General features: G+C 37.4%; 1 protein-coding gene across 1 annotated transcript in view; it reads right to left on the bottom strand.

Moving 5' to 3' along the window:
- Window positions 1-7,830: 7,830 nt before the first annotated feature.
- The window catches only part of galnt9 (polypeptide N-acetylgalactosaminyltransferase 9), a 75,366-nt gene continuing 64,707 nt past the window's right edge, over window positions 7,831-18,489 (bottom strand). The window contains exons 8-11 of the mRNA XM_057324345.1: window positions 15,649-15,786; window positions 13,311-13,406; window positions 9,748-9,915; window positions 7,831-8,749 (exon numbers count right to left, since the gene is read on the bottom strand). Coding sequence (XP_057180328.1) covers window positions 8,603-8,749; window positions 9,748-9,915; window positions 13,311-13,406; window positions 15,649-15,786 — 549 coding nt within the window. The 3' untranslated portion in view covers window positions 7,831-8,602. The remainder of the gene's footprint in view (window positions 8,750-9,747; window positions 9,916-13,310; window positions 13,407-15,648; window positions 15,787-18,489) is intronic.

Genomic DNA, 18,489 nt, shown 5'->3' with positions numbered 1-18,489 from the left:
TATAACACGACTTTACCCGCTGATCTTTGGACAGTTCTGGTGGACCACCTACAGCGTTCAAAATTATGTTAAAAGTGCTCATTCAAGACCAACACTTGGCACACATTACACACCAAGAGCAAATGAATGTCAACTGTGTATGTTATAAGAAACGAAAAAGAGACTTTTATCCTGTTCTTTACTTTCGCAAGTCTTTTTTCACAATACACATCTTTTCAAAACAGATCCCTTAATGTCTTAAAGCCACAATATACAAATTCATGCGAATTATCCACCTTCAAAAATAGTTAAGATTTTCTGTGAGATCAAGCTGGAAATTCCCCACGTCAAAGACAGGATCCTTGACCTGCTTGTCTCGTCCTATCCACGTTCTCTATAGTATTGCCGCCCTGCCCTTCTCTTCAAATCTCCTCGTGAGTTTCTCCTGCGATCCATCCTGAGTGTCAGAGAATGAAATGCATAACGTGAGTCATACATCAGTTTACAGTCTCTTGTGCTGTGAGGGCGGTTGCCCTTGTCAGAAATGTGAACCGATAACGGGGCTCTCAGGGTAAATAGAAAGATGTTTCTCTCATTTTGTCCTCTACATGCTTAACAACGCTGGGAGCGAGCGAAAACATTAACATTTTACGGCTTGTGCTTTTATCCTGTTGAGACCAGACATCACAATAAATTTGTTTGTCCTCACTTAAAAAATAAACAATTTCACACCTGAAGACATTTTCAATCATTTTTACAAATATCCGACAGTATGCAAATAAAGGCAGAAGCTTTGCTATTCTTTAGACGCAACAAGGCCTTACATGACAGAGTTGGTTTAATGAATCATGTTTATTGCCAATTAGCAGGCACATTTAGCAGGTGTGTTTTTATGTTAAACTTCATATTTGTCTGAATAGAACTTATTTGTTTGAAACTAACTGATGAAGTATTTACTTGCCAAAAGTTTCATTTTGTCGAAATGTATGATTACTATTAAATGTATGCTCTCACAATGCTACTGGAGTTAACTGAACCATGCTAACCAACCAAACCTTAACCACGTTGAGAGATGCATGAGTATTATGTAGCCGGCGAGCTGGCTCCTTTTGCTTGGAGGGCGTGGTTGGAGTGTTTATAAGCAGGGTTTAAAAGTCTTGGAGTTACAATTTTGCGTAGTCTGCAGGGTAGAATCAGGTTTTCCCTTTATTTTTTGTGGTATTTAAGGCTGGGAAGTGGATAGTTTGTTTGTTTTATAAGGAGGAACAGCAAGCAGCTCGGAGGACGATTATTTCTGGAGACGTCGGAGTGGTTTGCTGCAGTAATGGCGGAAGAGTTGCAACAACTATGAGAACAGTTAGAGCAACTGCGAACGGAAAACGAAAGATTAAGATGACAACCTCCAACGGGAGGGTCGGCAAGTGTTGCCCAGAGCTCGGCCTCAGAAGCTACTGGACAGCGACGTTAACAAGCCATATATTTGCCTAGAAAATGTTCTAAATTTTCTGGTAAAGGGCCCCCTGGCTCCCCTTCTTTGGAAGAATGGATCGAGGAGGTGGAGAGTTGTATTAGGGGGAGACATATGTCTGAACTGGACAAAGCTATGTTTGTTTACGATCACCTAGAAGGCGAGGCTCGGACTGAGATAAAGTTTCGGCCTGGGGAAATTAAAGAAAATTCCACTCAGGTATTCGCAGTTTTGCGTGAACTGTATTGTTCTTCCTCTTATGTAATCTTACAGCAACAGTTTTTTGACAGGAAACAGAAAGAGGGGCAATCTCTACAGGAATTTTCTCATGCATTGATGGCTCTTATGGATAGTGTACGAAAAGCTAACCCTAATGCTGTGTCTGATTATCAGGTGATTCTGCGAGATCAGTTCTGCAAAAATGTTCAGGACCATGCACTTCGTAGGGAACTAAAGAAGTTGGTGAGGCAGGAGTCGTCTTTGCCTCTTTACATAATTCAAGGAGAGTCAATGCGTTGGGTGGAGGAAGGACAGCCCCAAAGAATTAGACCGGGAAGGGTAGTTCCGCACTCATTTGAAATGCAAGCTGATGCTATGTGTGAAGAGAACCGTCTTGTAAGTTGCGAAGTTATTGAATTGAAAGACATGGTCTTACGACAACAAACACAATTGGACCTGATCCATAAAACACTGAGTACCCCGGAAGGGGCTATAAATAATTTTGATCGAGGCCCCAGAGGTAGTAGATTTTGCAGAACACCTGATGGTCAACCTATATGTATTAAATGCAACCAAGCTAGTCATATAGCGCGATATTGTACAATATGCCAACTAGGCCTTTACCTATTTTGAGTTCCAGGGGGTGGGGGTGGGTGCTCTTGAGTCTGCCGCATCAGCGGAAAACTAGAACCCCAGGGTGCAGAGCCACACACTGGAGATGGGGGGTATTAGGCTCAAAAACTGATTCAAGACTTCTTTTTGGGTTGGTATGGGGTCTTGGCCAACATTGAATATCAAAATGGGATCTGTTGATGTAACGTGTTTATTGGATATAGGCTCTATGGTGACCACATTAACAGAGAGTTATTTTAATTTACATTTTTCTGATTTGGGTAAGGGTGGTCTTCATGACTGCGCATGGTTGGCATTAAAAGCTGCTAATGGCATGGATATTCCTTGCGTGGGTTATGTAGAACTCGATCTTACTTTATTTGGGGTCACATTGCCCAGAAAAGGGATTTTGATTGTTAAATATACCTGTTCTCCTAGTATGTATGCTCAGGAGAAAATTCCTGCTGTGTTGGGTATGAATATTATCCGAGAATGTTATGCTAACCTGTTTAACGAACAAGGTGCTGAGCTTTTTAAGATCCCCCAAATACAATCAGCTACTTTAGTGTGGAAACGGGCACTTCGCTGCTGTCAGAAAATTGAAGCTATGTCAAATTCTTCCTCTTCTTTTAAGGTGAGAGTGCAGGGTAAAGCCCCAGTTCATGTGGCAGCAGGCACACTGACCATAGTTCCCGTTACCTGCCCCCAAGTTTCAGGTGCAATGGTCGAGTTTCTCCTGGAACCCTTGGGGCAAGAAGAACGTGCCCTTCCTGAAGGTTGCCCTTCCTCTCCCTGGTATATGCAGAGAGAGGGTTAGTATATGCACGCTTTGTTAATGTAGGTAGTATGGAGGTATGGGTAGCACCACGTCAGATTATAGGCACTGTTCAGGTAGTGAAAGTGATAAGTGCCCCAGGGCCTAGGTTCGAATTATGCCCGGAAGATGTTTATTGTGCCCAAGTGTCCGTTCAGGTGGGGGAGCAGTTGCCCAGCTTCCACATTGACCTGCCCTCTTTTGAAGGGCAGACTGAGCACGAAGCAGAGCAGGCAAGGGGGCTTTTGAATAAATATCAGGTCGTTTTTTCTACTACCGAGGGCGATATAGGCTGTACTGCCTTGATTAGACATGAGATTCCGTTAGTGGATGATAAACCAGGCCGACAACAGTATAGACGAATTCCCCCTGCCCAGTATGAGTGTGTACGCTCTCATATCCAACAGCTTTTGGATAGTAAGGTAATAGTCCTTACTCGTCTCCGATTGTCCTAGTACAGAAGAAGGATGGAACGGTTAGGATGTGTGTCGATTATCGTCAATTGAATGCAAAGACTCGCAAGGACGCTTATCCACTGCCAAGAATTGAGGAGTCTCTGGATGCTCTTACGGGGGCCAGATGGTTTTCTACCCTAGATTTAACTAGTGGGTACAACCAGGTTGAGGTAGCTGAGGTAGATAAAGCAAAGACTGCATTTTGTACCCCGTTTGGGTTGTTTAAGTTTAACCGTATGCCCTTTGGGCTGTGTAATGCACCAGGTACATTCCAGAGACCCATGGAACGGCTGTTTGGGGATAAGCGGTTCTCTTCATTGCTGTTGTATTTAGATGATATAAATGTGTTCTCCTCTTCTGTAAAGGAACATTTGTTGCTGTTGGGGGATATTTTTAAGTGGATACAGCAGGAGGGTCTGAAGATTAAGCTGAGCGAATGCAATTTCTTTCAGAAGCAAGTGAAGTATTTGGGACACCTAGTGTCTGAGCAGGGAGTTTCAACTGACCCTGATAAAGTGGTGGTAGTAAAAGACTGGAATCGTCCTGTACACCTGGCAGAACTTCGTTCATTTTTAGGTTTTGCCAGCTATTATTGTCGGTTTATCGATGGATTTGCAAAGTTGGCTAAACCGCTTCATGAATTGGTAACTGGACTGAGTGGCGCCGTAAAAAAGGGCAAGACCCCACGGTTACCCTTAGTTTCGATATGGGACGAAGAGTGTGAGAACAGCTTCCAAACTCTGAAGACAAAGTTGGTGACAGTACCTGTCCTTGCGTACGCAGATTTCCAGAAGCCTTTTGTTCTGGAAATAGATGCAAGTCATCAGGGTTTGGGGGCAGTTTTGTCCCAAGAGCAGGATGGTAGGCGTCGTCCCATTGCTTATGCCAGTAGGGGACTGCGGAGGACAGAGCGGAATATGGAGAACTATAGCGCCATGAAATTGGAGTGTTTAGCTCTGAAGTGGGCTGTATGTGATAAGTTTACATTGATGCTTACCGCATGTGGACTATTCTCTTTTGCGTGGTTTGGCATGAATTATGTTTTTTTGTTTGAAGTGTATTATGAGTTTGGGACCTTGTATATGATTTATTTTGGGTTTTGAGTTGTTCTGTGTTTAGGCCGACATTGTACCTGGGGGTTGGCCGACGATGAATCGGACCTGTTGAGAGAGGGGGGGAATAAATTTGTTATATATTTTATGTGTTTTTGTTGGATAATTTATTTGCTTGTCTTAATAAATTCTTATTTTTGTCCCTTTGTGCGTACTTTAAAGTTCAGGGGTTGCTACCTGTGCCAAGAGTAAAAGTCTCGGAGTTACAATTACATTACTTAAAAATGCAGTCACATACAGTATTTGTATCTTGTTGTTTACATAAACCAAGAGCAGTCCCAAAGACCGGTGTATTCAGGTGGACGCCGGTTTTATTAATACTTGTCAGGTAGTAGATACAGCATATGGTGGTTTTAAAAAATGGCATACAGCACTTTTTGAAAATACTATCTCCTATCCCGGATTAATGTGCAGAAACAACTATAAGTAAATCATTCGCAGGGTGATTTCCCTGAAGACTAAACATTGTGGCTCGATGGAGCTTTCAAAACAGCTGTTTGTCTGAGTGGTCCGACGGGGCAGGGAAGACCTGTTTTTTCCTGAAATAATGGCATCATTATTCGTGTAATTGGGATAGAAAATCTCATCGGGTCAAGGATTTTCAAATCGAAATCCCAACTGCAATGATCTAACGAACCTTGACAGCTCAACCTGTATTTAAAAACCTTTTGTCTTGTCGTGTATGTATATACTGTATATATATATATATATATATATATATATACTACAGTATATAGACCGTTTCATCATTTTATTGTATAAAAGTTGTATTAAATAAACCATTTGTTAAATTGGTAATGTAGTTTTCTGTCAAGGTCCTACCTTCTTGTTTATGAATTTCTAGTCGTGTGGCAGGATCGAGACAGAGCCCTTAGGTTTTATGTGAGAAAGCCATGAGTTGTTTGTTTTGACATCTCATGTGTTTTCTCGTGTCTCGTCATTGGCCCCGCCCCTCTCATTTCATGTGTTGCTTCCCGCTAGTGTCTAATGTTCCTCACCTGCCATGTGTAATTATCCCTCTTTTGTCTTGCCTATAAATGCCCTCATGTTTCTTTGTCTTGTGCTCTTGGATTACGTTTGTTGTGCTTACCTGTATTGATGTCTGCATTACGGTCCATGTGCTCCATGTTCGCTGTGTCCTGTGTTCCTGTTTGCCGTGTAAATCCCCTGTCTTAGTAAGTGTTTAGTTAGCCTTGGTCCTGGTGTTCGTTTATTATTTTGTTACCTTTTCGTTTACCCCCTCGTGGGTGTTTTGTTTCTTGTTTTCATCTTAAATAAAGTCTTGTTTGTTAACCCCTTCACTGCCTGCCTGCATCTGGGTTCTTCAGCCACACGTTCGTGACAATTTCTCGCATTTAAAGAAATCGTATGGGACATTGACATCTAGCGGTTGAGCTTGGTTTCGCAGTCTAAATTAAAAATATTGGAGGTGCAAATTTAGCCAAGTAACGGTTCTTCTCGGTTTCTTTTGCTTATCAGAAATAATCTACAGGCACTCTATTATTTGCGAATGTGTACAAGAAGTTAAGGGCAGTACACGAACTTGCACATACGCAGTAATGTTTGTTTATGTTGTTGCTTTTCTATAATATAATAACAGTATCATTATCAATATTTTTGTTTTTTCTCAAAAAGTAATGTTAAGATGTTAACATGTTAAGATATAATAAATATATATAAATATAATAAAGATATAATAAAAAATATATAAAAATATATAAAATATAAAATCTATACACAAAACAAAAATAATAATATTAAACAAACAAACAAGTAAATAAATAAATAAATAAATAACATGTTAAGATATTCGTGTAAAGTACATTTTGGATTATCTTAATTTTTCCACAGCCGTAATATATTTTTTGCAATTATTTTAAGTTTTAAAGTTGAAAGCATCTGTATTAAAGGTTTCACAAAGCAAAATCCTGCCATGTACCCCCTGCAACAATCTTAAGTACCACACCATTCTGTGGCACACATACCCTAGTAATCACTGCACTAAACTCTCATCAGCATCTCTTCAGCACATGGCTCAGAACTGCAGTACTCAGTGGGCTCCAGACTACATTAGGTCATTGAAAAGGAAGCAGATGGAGAAATGATTCACTGAAGCTCGCTCCCTGTGCGTTTCCTCCTATGACTTCATCACTGAGAATAATGTGTGAAGAGCTTTGAGCATAAGCAAAAACACAGGCATCCAAGTAATATTCCTCTTTCATTGCACCACACGGCTGCTATTCACGAATCAGCGGCAAATTGTCTGGTCTCTCTGGTGTGGTTTTAAGTAAGATCTTCTCGTACTTCAGTGGATGCTTGTTCTTTATCAAATCATTTGAGCCGAACACCTGAAGCCCGGCTGAGCATGTTTCAGTGATCTCTCCTTGTAAACAAGCTTGAAAGCAAATTAAAAAATGCCTTAAGTACACACAGGTGGTCCACGCACTTAAAGTTGGATTCCTCTTTTTTCTGATGTAGCCGGGCCAGGGCACGCTTTCTCAAGATATATACATGCTGGAGAGAAAAGATGAAGTGGCTTTCAATGAGAAAGCTGTGAATATACAGTATCAATGAATAGCAATAACACTTTTAAAGGGGTGAGATTTAGGAGGAAAGGAGATGCCCGGTGAGTTTTGGGAAGATTTTTTTGCAGTGAACTTGAGTGTAAATTGGAACAACAAAAATATATTTTACATGTTTAATTTTGGCCTACTAGTTAATAGGATAACATGATTTTTACATGTCAAGTTGCTAATCAAAATGAATCCTTTTAAAATCGATATATATTTGTGGTTTCATTATGAATGATTTATTTGTGCACGTTATTCTTGTTCTTTAAAATCCTTCAACAAAATGTAATAATCTGCTTCATTTTTTAAAAAATATTAAGAAAAATTGTTGCCTTTTATACTCCTTTGATTCCTTGAATTGCACCCACAAAAATAAAAAGTATTTATCGTTCTTTACTTCATTTCTCCAGATATGCAAAATAAAGTCAAAAAGTACGTTGGTTATTACAGAAAATAAACCCTGGTGATAAGGATGCTTTTTTGACACAGGGTGGTTACTGAAAAATATCAGACTGCTGCATCATACAATCAGAATCACGTATTGCAGTGTATTTCGCAAAACAAAACACATTAAGCAACATTGTACAAAAAAAATGTGTTTTATTACTTCGATTATCCTGGATTATCGCATTTCGAGTATTTTACAACATGTATCTATATAAGACCTCTTAACATTATATTCACATTTCATTAATTTCAACTCAAACAGTTTGTACATGCTTAGGGATAAACATTCCCTGTTGTGATGGAGAAAGGCACATGAGTTCTTGGGTGAACACATGGTTTTGTTGTGCATTAGCAAAAAAAGAAAACCCAGGAAAGAAAATGCAACTACTGTGTCCGATTGAAGTCTAAACTACTTTCTTTTCTCTTAGCACTTGGGATATACATTTGAAGTTTCAACACGGATATTAAATTATCCAAAGCAATTCACAGCCTGAAGAAATACGTGTTGATATGGCAATTGATAAGAAGTAAAACGTTACTCAGAGGAGTTCGCAAAGTTTGCTCGCTCTTTGTTTATCTTCAACTCTTTTGAATATTCCTCTCTGAGTTTCACTAAGACAGCTTGACAAAATTGAAAGCTGCAGTATACCGGGAGTCTGTACTGTACAGTGGACTCGCTAAGAGTTTTCGACAAGCGTTTAGACCGCAAGTCTTTTCCCTGTAATTATAGCTTTCTGGTTCAGCCTCTCGCCCACGTCCAAAGATTCTATTTCATCTTTAGACGTTTCTGTTGAAAGTGTTTTACCCTGAAAATGGGTGCTGGAGCTAACAACGCTCCTCACGTGAGTTCTGCTCTTAACCTCTGACTCAGGGTTCGAGTCTATGGCTACTCTCCAGCACAGGGAGCCTGAGAGGTAAGATGGTCCTCAGTGTCTGGGGTGTTTTATCCAATTTCGAATCATCCACTTCTGCCCTGAGCACCTCTGGACCACCAGCCGCAGACCGAAGTTTGCCTCTTTGGACATTTCGACCTCCAAACAGCGCCCTGTGTCTCGACTTATGATGGGGCCATTCTGAGAAACAAATATTCAGCATCATAAATGCATTCGGCGTAATACATTTTGAAAATATATGAACTCTCTACTCTCTAGTCCAAGAATTTGTGTTTGCTGGATAGAGATTTTTATAAATATTTTACAAGACATTGCGCTTATGAGGAGCACACTGTAATTTTTTGCTGCCTTAAATTTTGAAGTACAACCAAATTGGCTTACAATTTATTTAAACTTAACGTTGTAATTTTTTCAATGTTTTTACGTTATTTAAAGTTATCAACATACTGCAGTTTATTATCATAAATTACATCTCACCACTGGTGTAAATTTAAAATATAAAGTTGAAATGACTTGTAAATCCAATTTGAATTGCAAGTTCTGTAGTTTATCTGTGCCATGAAATATCTTGAAATAATGTCTTACCCATTTCATCTTAAAAACCTTAGTTCAGAAATTGGCTTAAATTTTTAAATTGAACCAAATTGGCTTATATTCATCTTGTAAATAAACTTATATTAAACTTGAACTTATATAAAACTTAAATTAGACTTAAATTATATTAAACTGAAAAATCTATTTTTTCTAAAAAAATTAGGTTATTAAATACAACTAGATTTTTAACAGGTTAATATAATGTAAATTCAAATTATGAAGCCAATTTAATACAACTTCAAATTTTAAGGCAACTTTTAATAGGACGTTTTTCCAAATCACACTTTCACGAGATTTGTTTTTATTTCCATCAATGACTTCTCCACGATTAGTAATCACAATTCCCTGATACTGTGTTTCTATGTTTTCCATGGCCAGCCGGCTGTTGTCAACAAAAAAACAGCATCCTCCTTCAATCCATTTACTCTCTAAAACATTTTGTGTTTATTTTAAAAGGAATGTTTTGCTTTGATGTCAGCAAGATTCATTAGGGGAATAAAATTATATGATTGAGTCTGAAGTACGGCATTAAATATTAATACAAAGCGGAAAGTAAACTAATATTAATCCGGCATGTTTCTTACCTGAGTAAAATCCCAAAGCCTCTGCGAGGACCTGGTAACAGCATCACATTTTTTCAAGCTCGGAGTCCTTCCCCTGCCATCATCTACTATGCATTTTGTGTCAGGCAGAAATGTGGTGGACCCCAGGGGTCCTAACTGCAGCAAGCCTTCCGTGGTGTACCTAGCCAGCTGAAATGAAATGGCAAAACATGCGTAAAACATCCGAACCAGCCAGGAAAGGGAGTATGTGATGTACAGAATGCCACAAAGGATGTGTTTCCCCCTGTAAAAATTACAATTAAAGAAATCTGTTAAAACCAGATTTAGTTTTGCTTAATTATAATAAGCTGTTTTAAGCATGCTGTTGCCATGACATATAAATCTTGTTTTTTTCCAGCTTTGTATGAGCAAAAGGTGACATAAACAATTTAAAATAAGTCGAAACAATTTAAAGGTGGCAATAGATGGTTAAATAAAAAGAAAAGACATTCGGACATTATTTTCTCACCCTCGAATTGTTCCAAACCTGTATCAATTTCTTTGTTCTGTTGAACACAAATGAAGATACTTTGAAGAATGTTGGGAAAACACATTTGGGGCACCACTGACTATCGTGGTAGTTTTCTAGTGAAGGATGTCTTAAAACGGTTTGCTTACAAACACTCTTCCAAATATCTTTCTCTGTGTTCAGCATAACAAATAAATCTATACAGGGTTGTAACAACTTGAGGGTGAGTAAATGATGACAAAATTTTCATTTTTGGGTAAATCTCTTTAAAATACAAAGATGTAATAGAGAATGAATTTGAATTCAATATACAAACATTACAATTACAACATTAATGGTTACATTTCATCAAATAATAATTGTAAATCGACAAGAAGAATGTGAAAGTATAATGTAACATATTTAATAGAAAGTTTGCAAAAAACTAAAATATAACTAAATTAACTACAGAAATGTAATACTTAAGTTTAAGAACAAACCCAAACAAGATGGTTTGAGGAATATCAATACATTGTAGCTTTGCAAGCAGTGGAATAACTACTCCATGATGTTGTTAATAAACTTTATAAGCCTGTTTGGTGATATAAGTCTACAGAAACATAACCATTAAGAGGAAATTTGGTCCATGGTGCAGTCATTGTAAAAATCACATCACAAAGCACACTTCTTTTTAACACTAATTTCACAATACTTACTCTGACATCTGGAAAGATTAAAAGAAGTTCCGATATCAGCTACCTATTACAGTAAGTACACCGTACCGAATAACACGGGTCAATAATTCAGCTGAAAGTCAATCTTTGAGATATCATATCCCAAGGTCATCAAAATCTAATGAAGTACAAGATGAAATTCAATGGAAGTCAAGCTTGCGCTATTGTGTCAAGTTAATCTATAGACTCGAGGGTAATTGTCTGGTGACCGAGGTGAAAATAGCATTAGGACAATAGAGCGAGCTCATCTTTACGCATGCTGCAACCTGATTCCAGTTCACAAGAGACAGATTCACTTATACGACCACACGCAGACTGATTCACGGGGACGCTGCTAAAGGGTTTGTATTGAAAGGATGACAAATAGGAGACAAGGTGCATTTTAAATAGGCACAGTATCTCCGTGAGTAAGCCGTGGGTCATGTTTCTGTTGTTTTTAAAAGCAGAATTGAAGAGTTAATTTGCAAAAAAAATGATAACTTGGGTTAAAAATAATGTTTTTATTGTGCATTCCAATGAAGAATAATCAAGTTGGGGTCGATTAAGTAATAATAACTCAAAAGAACACAACTAAAAACACGATAACATAATAAAAACCTGATTTTTGAACCTTTTTAAAACAGAGTTATTTGTTTTTGCAAATAAAATCTTTAATTTTAGAAAGTATTCGCACAATAATTATTGATGGGACTATGAAATACAAGCGCGATACTCAATCATTTACTAAATTTACTAAATTATGTAAAGCCTAAAGCAGGAAAGACGCTTTATAACAATTCATAAAACAAAGCTGTAAGGCAACACAGCATATTGAGTTGATATTAAAAATGTAAATTTCTAAAAAAAAAAGTACATGAATATCTTTGTAAAACTTTTGAATGAGTGCAAAAATGTTTCATATTAAAATTCATAAACATAAATAAAGGACTAATTAAAATGATTTGTGTGGTTTATTATTACTAAGGCACATGGGAATAAATTGTTTGTTTTAAATTTGTCTTTGGGCAGGGAGATGACAAAACGGACAAAATGAGGCTTTGCTGTATCCAGTAAAACCAGCCTTTATTGTAATTTGACGATACAATGGGAATACACTTCAATTGCTTTATTTCCCTCAGGCTTGGATTATGGACTAGGACTGTTATTCGCTTACAGTGTAAGCACGAGAGAAAGAGATTGCATTTCAAATTGTTCACTGGATTATGCCTCTATTGTGCATGGATGACAACGAGAAGGTCACGGCGCGGCGTCAAAGGTCAGCTGTTTGATTATTTCATATCTATTTAATCCAAATAAATTAAAATATCAAACGCTGCAGTCACATCTAAACCAAAGATTTATGAAAAAGAATCCACTATTTTGCCCAGCAGGCAGTTATGAGCGGACAACTAGGGAAATTGAGATACGATGTTTGGGTAATTCTACTCCAAGCTGCTGTCTGTCTCCAGACAATGGCGCAATGCGCCACCAACACGAGTTAAGTCTATATTGAGGTTGAAAGGACATGTTTCAATTACAAATCTCATTTATTTCTCGCAAATCACACCAAGAGCGTTTGCGCTGGAGGAAATGACACATTTATTTTCCCCAGACTGATGTTACATATGTCCTGAACTTGATTTCATTAAGCAGATTTACATGCGCTGAATACACTTGGCTGCTGGCCAGAATATGTAATTGAAATGCAATGATGTAACCACAAATTCAGGATTTAGGGGAACCAAATGTGATCGCTTCCGAATCCATCATTGAAAATCCCACCACTAATCTTAATATTGTGGCTTTAAACAAATCAAGACTATCATACAGTAGGTTCCCATCAAATACATTTAGATTTCAAAAGACAACAAAGGCTTAAGGGTCCAATGTATAATTTTTTGGAGTATCTATTGACAGAAATGCAATACAATATACTGTACATAAATATGTTTTCAGAGATGTATAAAGACTTTACACAATGAAGCGTTATGTTTTTACTACCTCAGAATGAGCTATTTCTAGCCACATACACTGCGGGTCCCCTTACATGGAATTCACCAAGTTGTTTCTATAATAGCCCTACAAAACCAATAATACTAATAAATTTAAAAAATATATAATTATTTAATAGGACCGTCTTTCTGCGCAGGTTCCAATATAGCTAAAACTGAAAGTGTGTCGGAGCCGATAGCCGTGTGATCGGTGCTCTAATACATGGCGCAACTATTCCCCCGGCGACCTGAGTTCGAATCCCGGCTCAAGGTCCTGTGCAGATCCCACACCCCTCACTCCACCCTGCTCTTTCCTGTCAAAATCTCTACTGCCCTGTCAGATAAAGGCATGAAAGCCCGGAAATATAAACCTGAAAGTGTGAGCACACTAACCTGTGATGACATGCCGTGACATGGGTAGAGTATCGCCCTGTCATCATCCTCTGACCCCTGGTCAAGGCAGTAGCCGCTGGCTTTACTGTTTCGCACCTGATAAACAAACACACACACACACAAAAAAATATATTAGTGAGCACATCTCATAGACTTCTGTTGTTTTCATACCAAGGTAATAATATTATATAGAAGATCCCTCAAAGGTATAGTTCACCCTAAAAAACAAATTCTGTCATATGTCGTTCAAAACCTGTATATAACTCTTTCTTCTGCAGAACACAAAAGAAGATATTTTGAGAATTGTCTCAGTGGTTTTGTGTCCATACAATGGAAGTCAATGGAAGCCAATAAGGTTTGATTACCAACATTCTTTAAAATATCTTCTATTGTGGTCTGCTAAAGAAAGAAAGTCATACAGGTTTGAAATTACATTAGCGTGATGAAGAATTTTCATTTTTGAATAAACTACCCCCTAAATTACACAAAACTGCTGAGATCTAAATTGATATTAGGCTACATTATATTCATGAAATTCGCATACGCTTTTAAATGGCTAACTCAAATGTGCATCCAGGATACAATTTATAAGTATGTACAGGATTTGGTTCATTGATCCACTTTATAATAGTAGGGACCAAATAAAAACCTTACAACTCTTTTTTAATATTTGAATATATGAGGACAGTTTCAGACTGAAAATGTGTTTTTTGGGACAAGAAATCAACTTTAGTCAAATCTGAGCCCACTCATTAATTTTCTGTTGTAATTGTGTTTTTTACAGCTTGATAATAAATGCACGCACGCACGCACGCACACACACACACGTATGTTTTATTATATCCGTGGGGACAGTCCATAGGCGTAATGAGTTATATACTGTACAAACTGTATATTTTATCCCCTAAACCTAAAGATCATAGAAAACTTTTTGCATTTTTAGATTTTCCAAATTTATTGTTCTGTACAATTTATAAGCTTTTGTGCCCATGGGGACCTCAATTTTGGTCCCCACAGTGACACGGGTCCCCATGAGTTGGTGTGCATTCAGGTTTAGGTCCCCACTAACATATAAAAACCAAGTCCACACACACACACACACATGCGCATGCACACACACACGTCTGGTTTACTATCTCCGTGGGGACAGTCCATAGGTGTAATGTTTTTTATACTGTACAAACCGTATATTTATCCCCTAACGCTAACCTACCTCTAAACCTAAAGATCATAGAAAACTTTTTTTGCAATTTTAGATTAAAAAAATATATTGTTCTGTACAATTTATAAGCTTTTTTGCCCATGGGGACCTCAATTTTGAAAATGCTGTGCGATTTCTGTTGAGATTCAGGCCTGTTGAATTTCAATGCACACACGTACACATACGCACACGCGCACACACACACAGGGTTTTATGGGGACGTTCCATATCAGGCTTATGATATATTCTATCCCCTAACTCTACCCCGACACCAAAACCTAATAATCACACAAACAACCTGAAAAATGTCCCCACAAGGTCAAAATGTACTGGTATTACTATCTTTGTGGGGACAATAGGTCCCCACACATTGACGAAGACCAGTACACACACACAGCTCCCTCTTACTACCCACTAACACTCCAAAGCTAATAGCAGCCTCATTAAATCTCATTATGAGGAAATTGGAGCTAATCCCAATGCTTGCTACAGTGTTGCTATGGAGACAAATTATCTTTACATTTCTGTTGTGTTGCTGCTATTTTGCTAATTCATGCTAAAATTGGGCCTTTCAGTCCATGCATAATGCAATCATACGGTTATATTGTGGAAATGGATATATGTGGATATAAGTCACTTTTTGCTTGTTGCGAGTACAAAACAAAGGAATTGTAGTATTCATTTATGCATGCAATAGTCACTTTTCTTATTCAACCGATATATTAATAATATTAATCATTTTTTGTATTGTTGGACCCATGCTGGTAACAGCAATTTTAATAAATAACAATGTTTGAATTTTACAGACATTTTTGTGCACTTTCATATAAGCAAGTTTAGTCTTAAGCATTTTTTTGCATCCCACATTCAAAAGTGTATGAATGAAAAGTCTGGTGCGACTGTCACTTTAAATAAAACATCTGGGTCTAAAAGCTTAAAATCGACACTGTCACTTTAAACTCAAGTAAGCTGCTTTGGTTCCGAAACATCTGCTCAATTCAATCTAAGTGAATGATAAATTGTTCACATTCTTCATGGAAGTATGAAGACATTAAACAAACAGTGTGTGAAAGCACAAACCTTCCCGTCAAAGGTTTTATTGGTTTAAAATGTGCATAAAAGGTGTGTCTTTATTACCTCTCCGTAAGTGATGGTGTTATTGTAGATTCTCATCTCAGGATAGACATGCTCCAGGTACCAGCGGAAGCTCCTGCAGTTCATTTTCTTCCTCAGCGCTACACGCTCTGACACGTCCCCAAAATCCACTCCCGGGTTCTGGATAAACACAAAGAGACACTTTGTAGTCATTTCACAGGCAGTGTTTTATACAAAACAATAAATGCATTAATTTGGTTCCAAACACATCCGGTGTTCCACATTGGATGTAAAATCTTTCTGTTCTTTTCCATAAAAGCATTTTCAACCCAGGAGCTCTCAAGCTTTACGAGACAAGCACTTTTGAAAGTAGTCAGTATGACCTCTGTCTACTGAAGTTATTGAACAGCTTTTTGCAACAACTAAAGTAAAATTTGTACAGTCGCACTATAAAAAAGTTTGCCATTTTTTGAGCTTGGCAGCACAGGGTCACAATATGCTTTTTTTTACAAAGTGAAAATCAGATATGCTTTTTGAGTTTTGAAAGGACATTCGCATTTTGAGTGAACTATTTCTTTACTAATGGGAGCATTATCAGCATGTATTATGTACAATCTTAAAAGTATAGTACCCAGACTAATGGCTGGAATACACTACAAGACTTTTAAAATCTGAACAGATTTTTTTTAAACTAGACATCATACACTTTTTGAAAGTTTCAGATAGAAACACACTAACTGGTCAAATCTGCAGACTGGCACAGACTTTCTGCAACAAGTCCAGACTGAAAATCTTGGCAAAATCTGAGCAAAAGTCTTGTAGTGTATTTTAGCCTTAAGTGAAAAGTTTTTGAGACTTCACACTAATACACTTCTTGAGAGGTCACACTACTAAACAGGGCTATACATTTAGCTCACTATTTACACAACTATTGCTTTATGGATCTCTAGCTGGACTGCAGTAACTACAGTCTGCGGTTAACTTAACACGTAACTGTGTTAAGTTAAATGTTAACTTTAATAAGGCGCTTATGACATTGAAAATGTTAAATATAGTACCTTGCTGCATCAATAAGTCATAGCACATAAACAAAAGAGCTCTAATCTACCTGAAAATTGTCTTTCATTAAGAGCCACTAACATGCTAATCATCTGTTTAATTACAAGCAGCAGCGATTGAGCTTACGTAAGCATGCACAGCGGATTGATACACAGAACTTCAAAACAGCATGCCGGTATTTAGAAACACGCTCGGAATTTAAAACGGAATCTCTAAAGTTGACACATTAGTACTTCAGGGGTCAGGGTGTGGATGACTTAGCCCCTGCTGGTCGCAACTACAAATCTCAGAACAAAAAGCATCTATTAGTGGCCTTTGGTACTGTATCTGAGTGTTCAAAACATATTTTTTGTACATGCAATTACGTTAAATACGTTAAAGTAGATGTTTTGCTCAAGTCTGATTCGTTCTCTAAAATAAAGCACTTTTTGAATTTTTTTCCTGACCCAATTTCTTTCATGTCCCAGCACCGAATAATAGTAGTGCTTGTGAAAAAACTAGCGCCTGGGACTGTGCATTGCCATGATACCGTGTGTCTGTAAGTCCAGATTCATTACTAACATAGCATTTACCCTTTCTAAACAAAAAACAGCCCGCACCTTCGTGCCCAGAACCGAATGCCCATGATAAAAAAACGACAGTAGTAAGAGCCTGTGCTAGTTAATTTCAATTGACTGCTGCTCGATTATGACGAAAATTATAATCACAATTATTTTAGCATGATTACTTATTGACTTTTGAAACAACATAAACAATAAATAACTTGTCCATAACTTAAGTTGAACTTAAAAGCAAATAAAAATAATGGCAAAAATGGAATTGCAAAAATCTATATTTTCCAATTGTCACTGTCAGAAAATTCTAGAAATTTCTGTAGCACAGGGAAGGCGGGATGAAGCGTTGATGGGTGACTATGTCTGGAACTTGGTTCGTGAGGACAGTATTTGTCATAGAAGACAACAACGATCAAATGTACTCATTTTTAATAACTGTCAACTGTTGTTTTAAGCTTAGTGTTATGCCAGTACCTTGTCATACATGCGTACGAGTAATAATAGGCTACCGAAATGTATACATGTGAGTAAAAAAAATGAATGTGATTTTCATATTCAGCATGTTAAACTTCATAAAGAAACAGTAAAAATTAAAGCAGAATACAACTTTTGTAAAATTTTGTTTCTTTGTGTTAATTACACAATGAAACAACCCATCATATCAGCCCTATGATATCAATAAAAAGAAATTGTTTTTTACAGGTATTATAGACCTCCTTAAAGTAAGTAAAAATAATATTTACACAAGTCAGCAAGTCATTTAAAGAAATAGTAAGAGCATTATAAAAGAAGTGTTTTATGTTTCTATCATTCATGAGGACTGACGACCACTTAAAAAACTGAGGGAACTGATTTATTAGGAATGAATGCACTACAATAAAGATGTATGGAATTTAACACTGCGGCAGAATGAATACATTCACTTGCTATACTGTAAGCTATTATGTGCTTGTTTTCCATAAAAAAAGTGTTGAAACATAGCTGTTAAAAGGTGAAGCATCTCATTATATTTACTGTCTAAGGCTATTCCTGAAGTACTTCAATGCAATTAAACCTTTTAACGGCTTAAGCGCTGGCTTTTGATAAATTACTCTATTCCCGCTTTATCTTTCAGAGAGAAAAAAAACTGTATACAGATCATGAATCATTAAAATAAATTACAGTGAAGTTATTAAATGAATACAATTATAGCTAAGCTTAACACTGAATAACACTTTCACAAATTACCCAGGTCAAATGTGCGATAGAAATACCATATAATTACACAATA

This window comes from Triplophysa rosa, linkage group LG2 (assembly GCF_024868665.1).
Source record: "Triplophysa rosa linkage group LG2, Trosa_1v2, whole genome shotgun sequence".
In the NCBI taxonomy this organism is placed as follows: domain Eukaryota; kingdom Metazoa; phylum Chordata; class Actinopteri; order Cypriniformes; family Nemacheilidae; genus Triplophysa; species Triplophysa rosa.
This window is presented reverse-complemented; position numbering and strand designations above follow the sequence as displayed.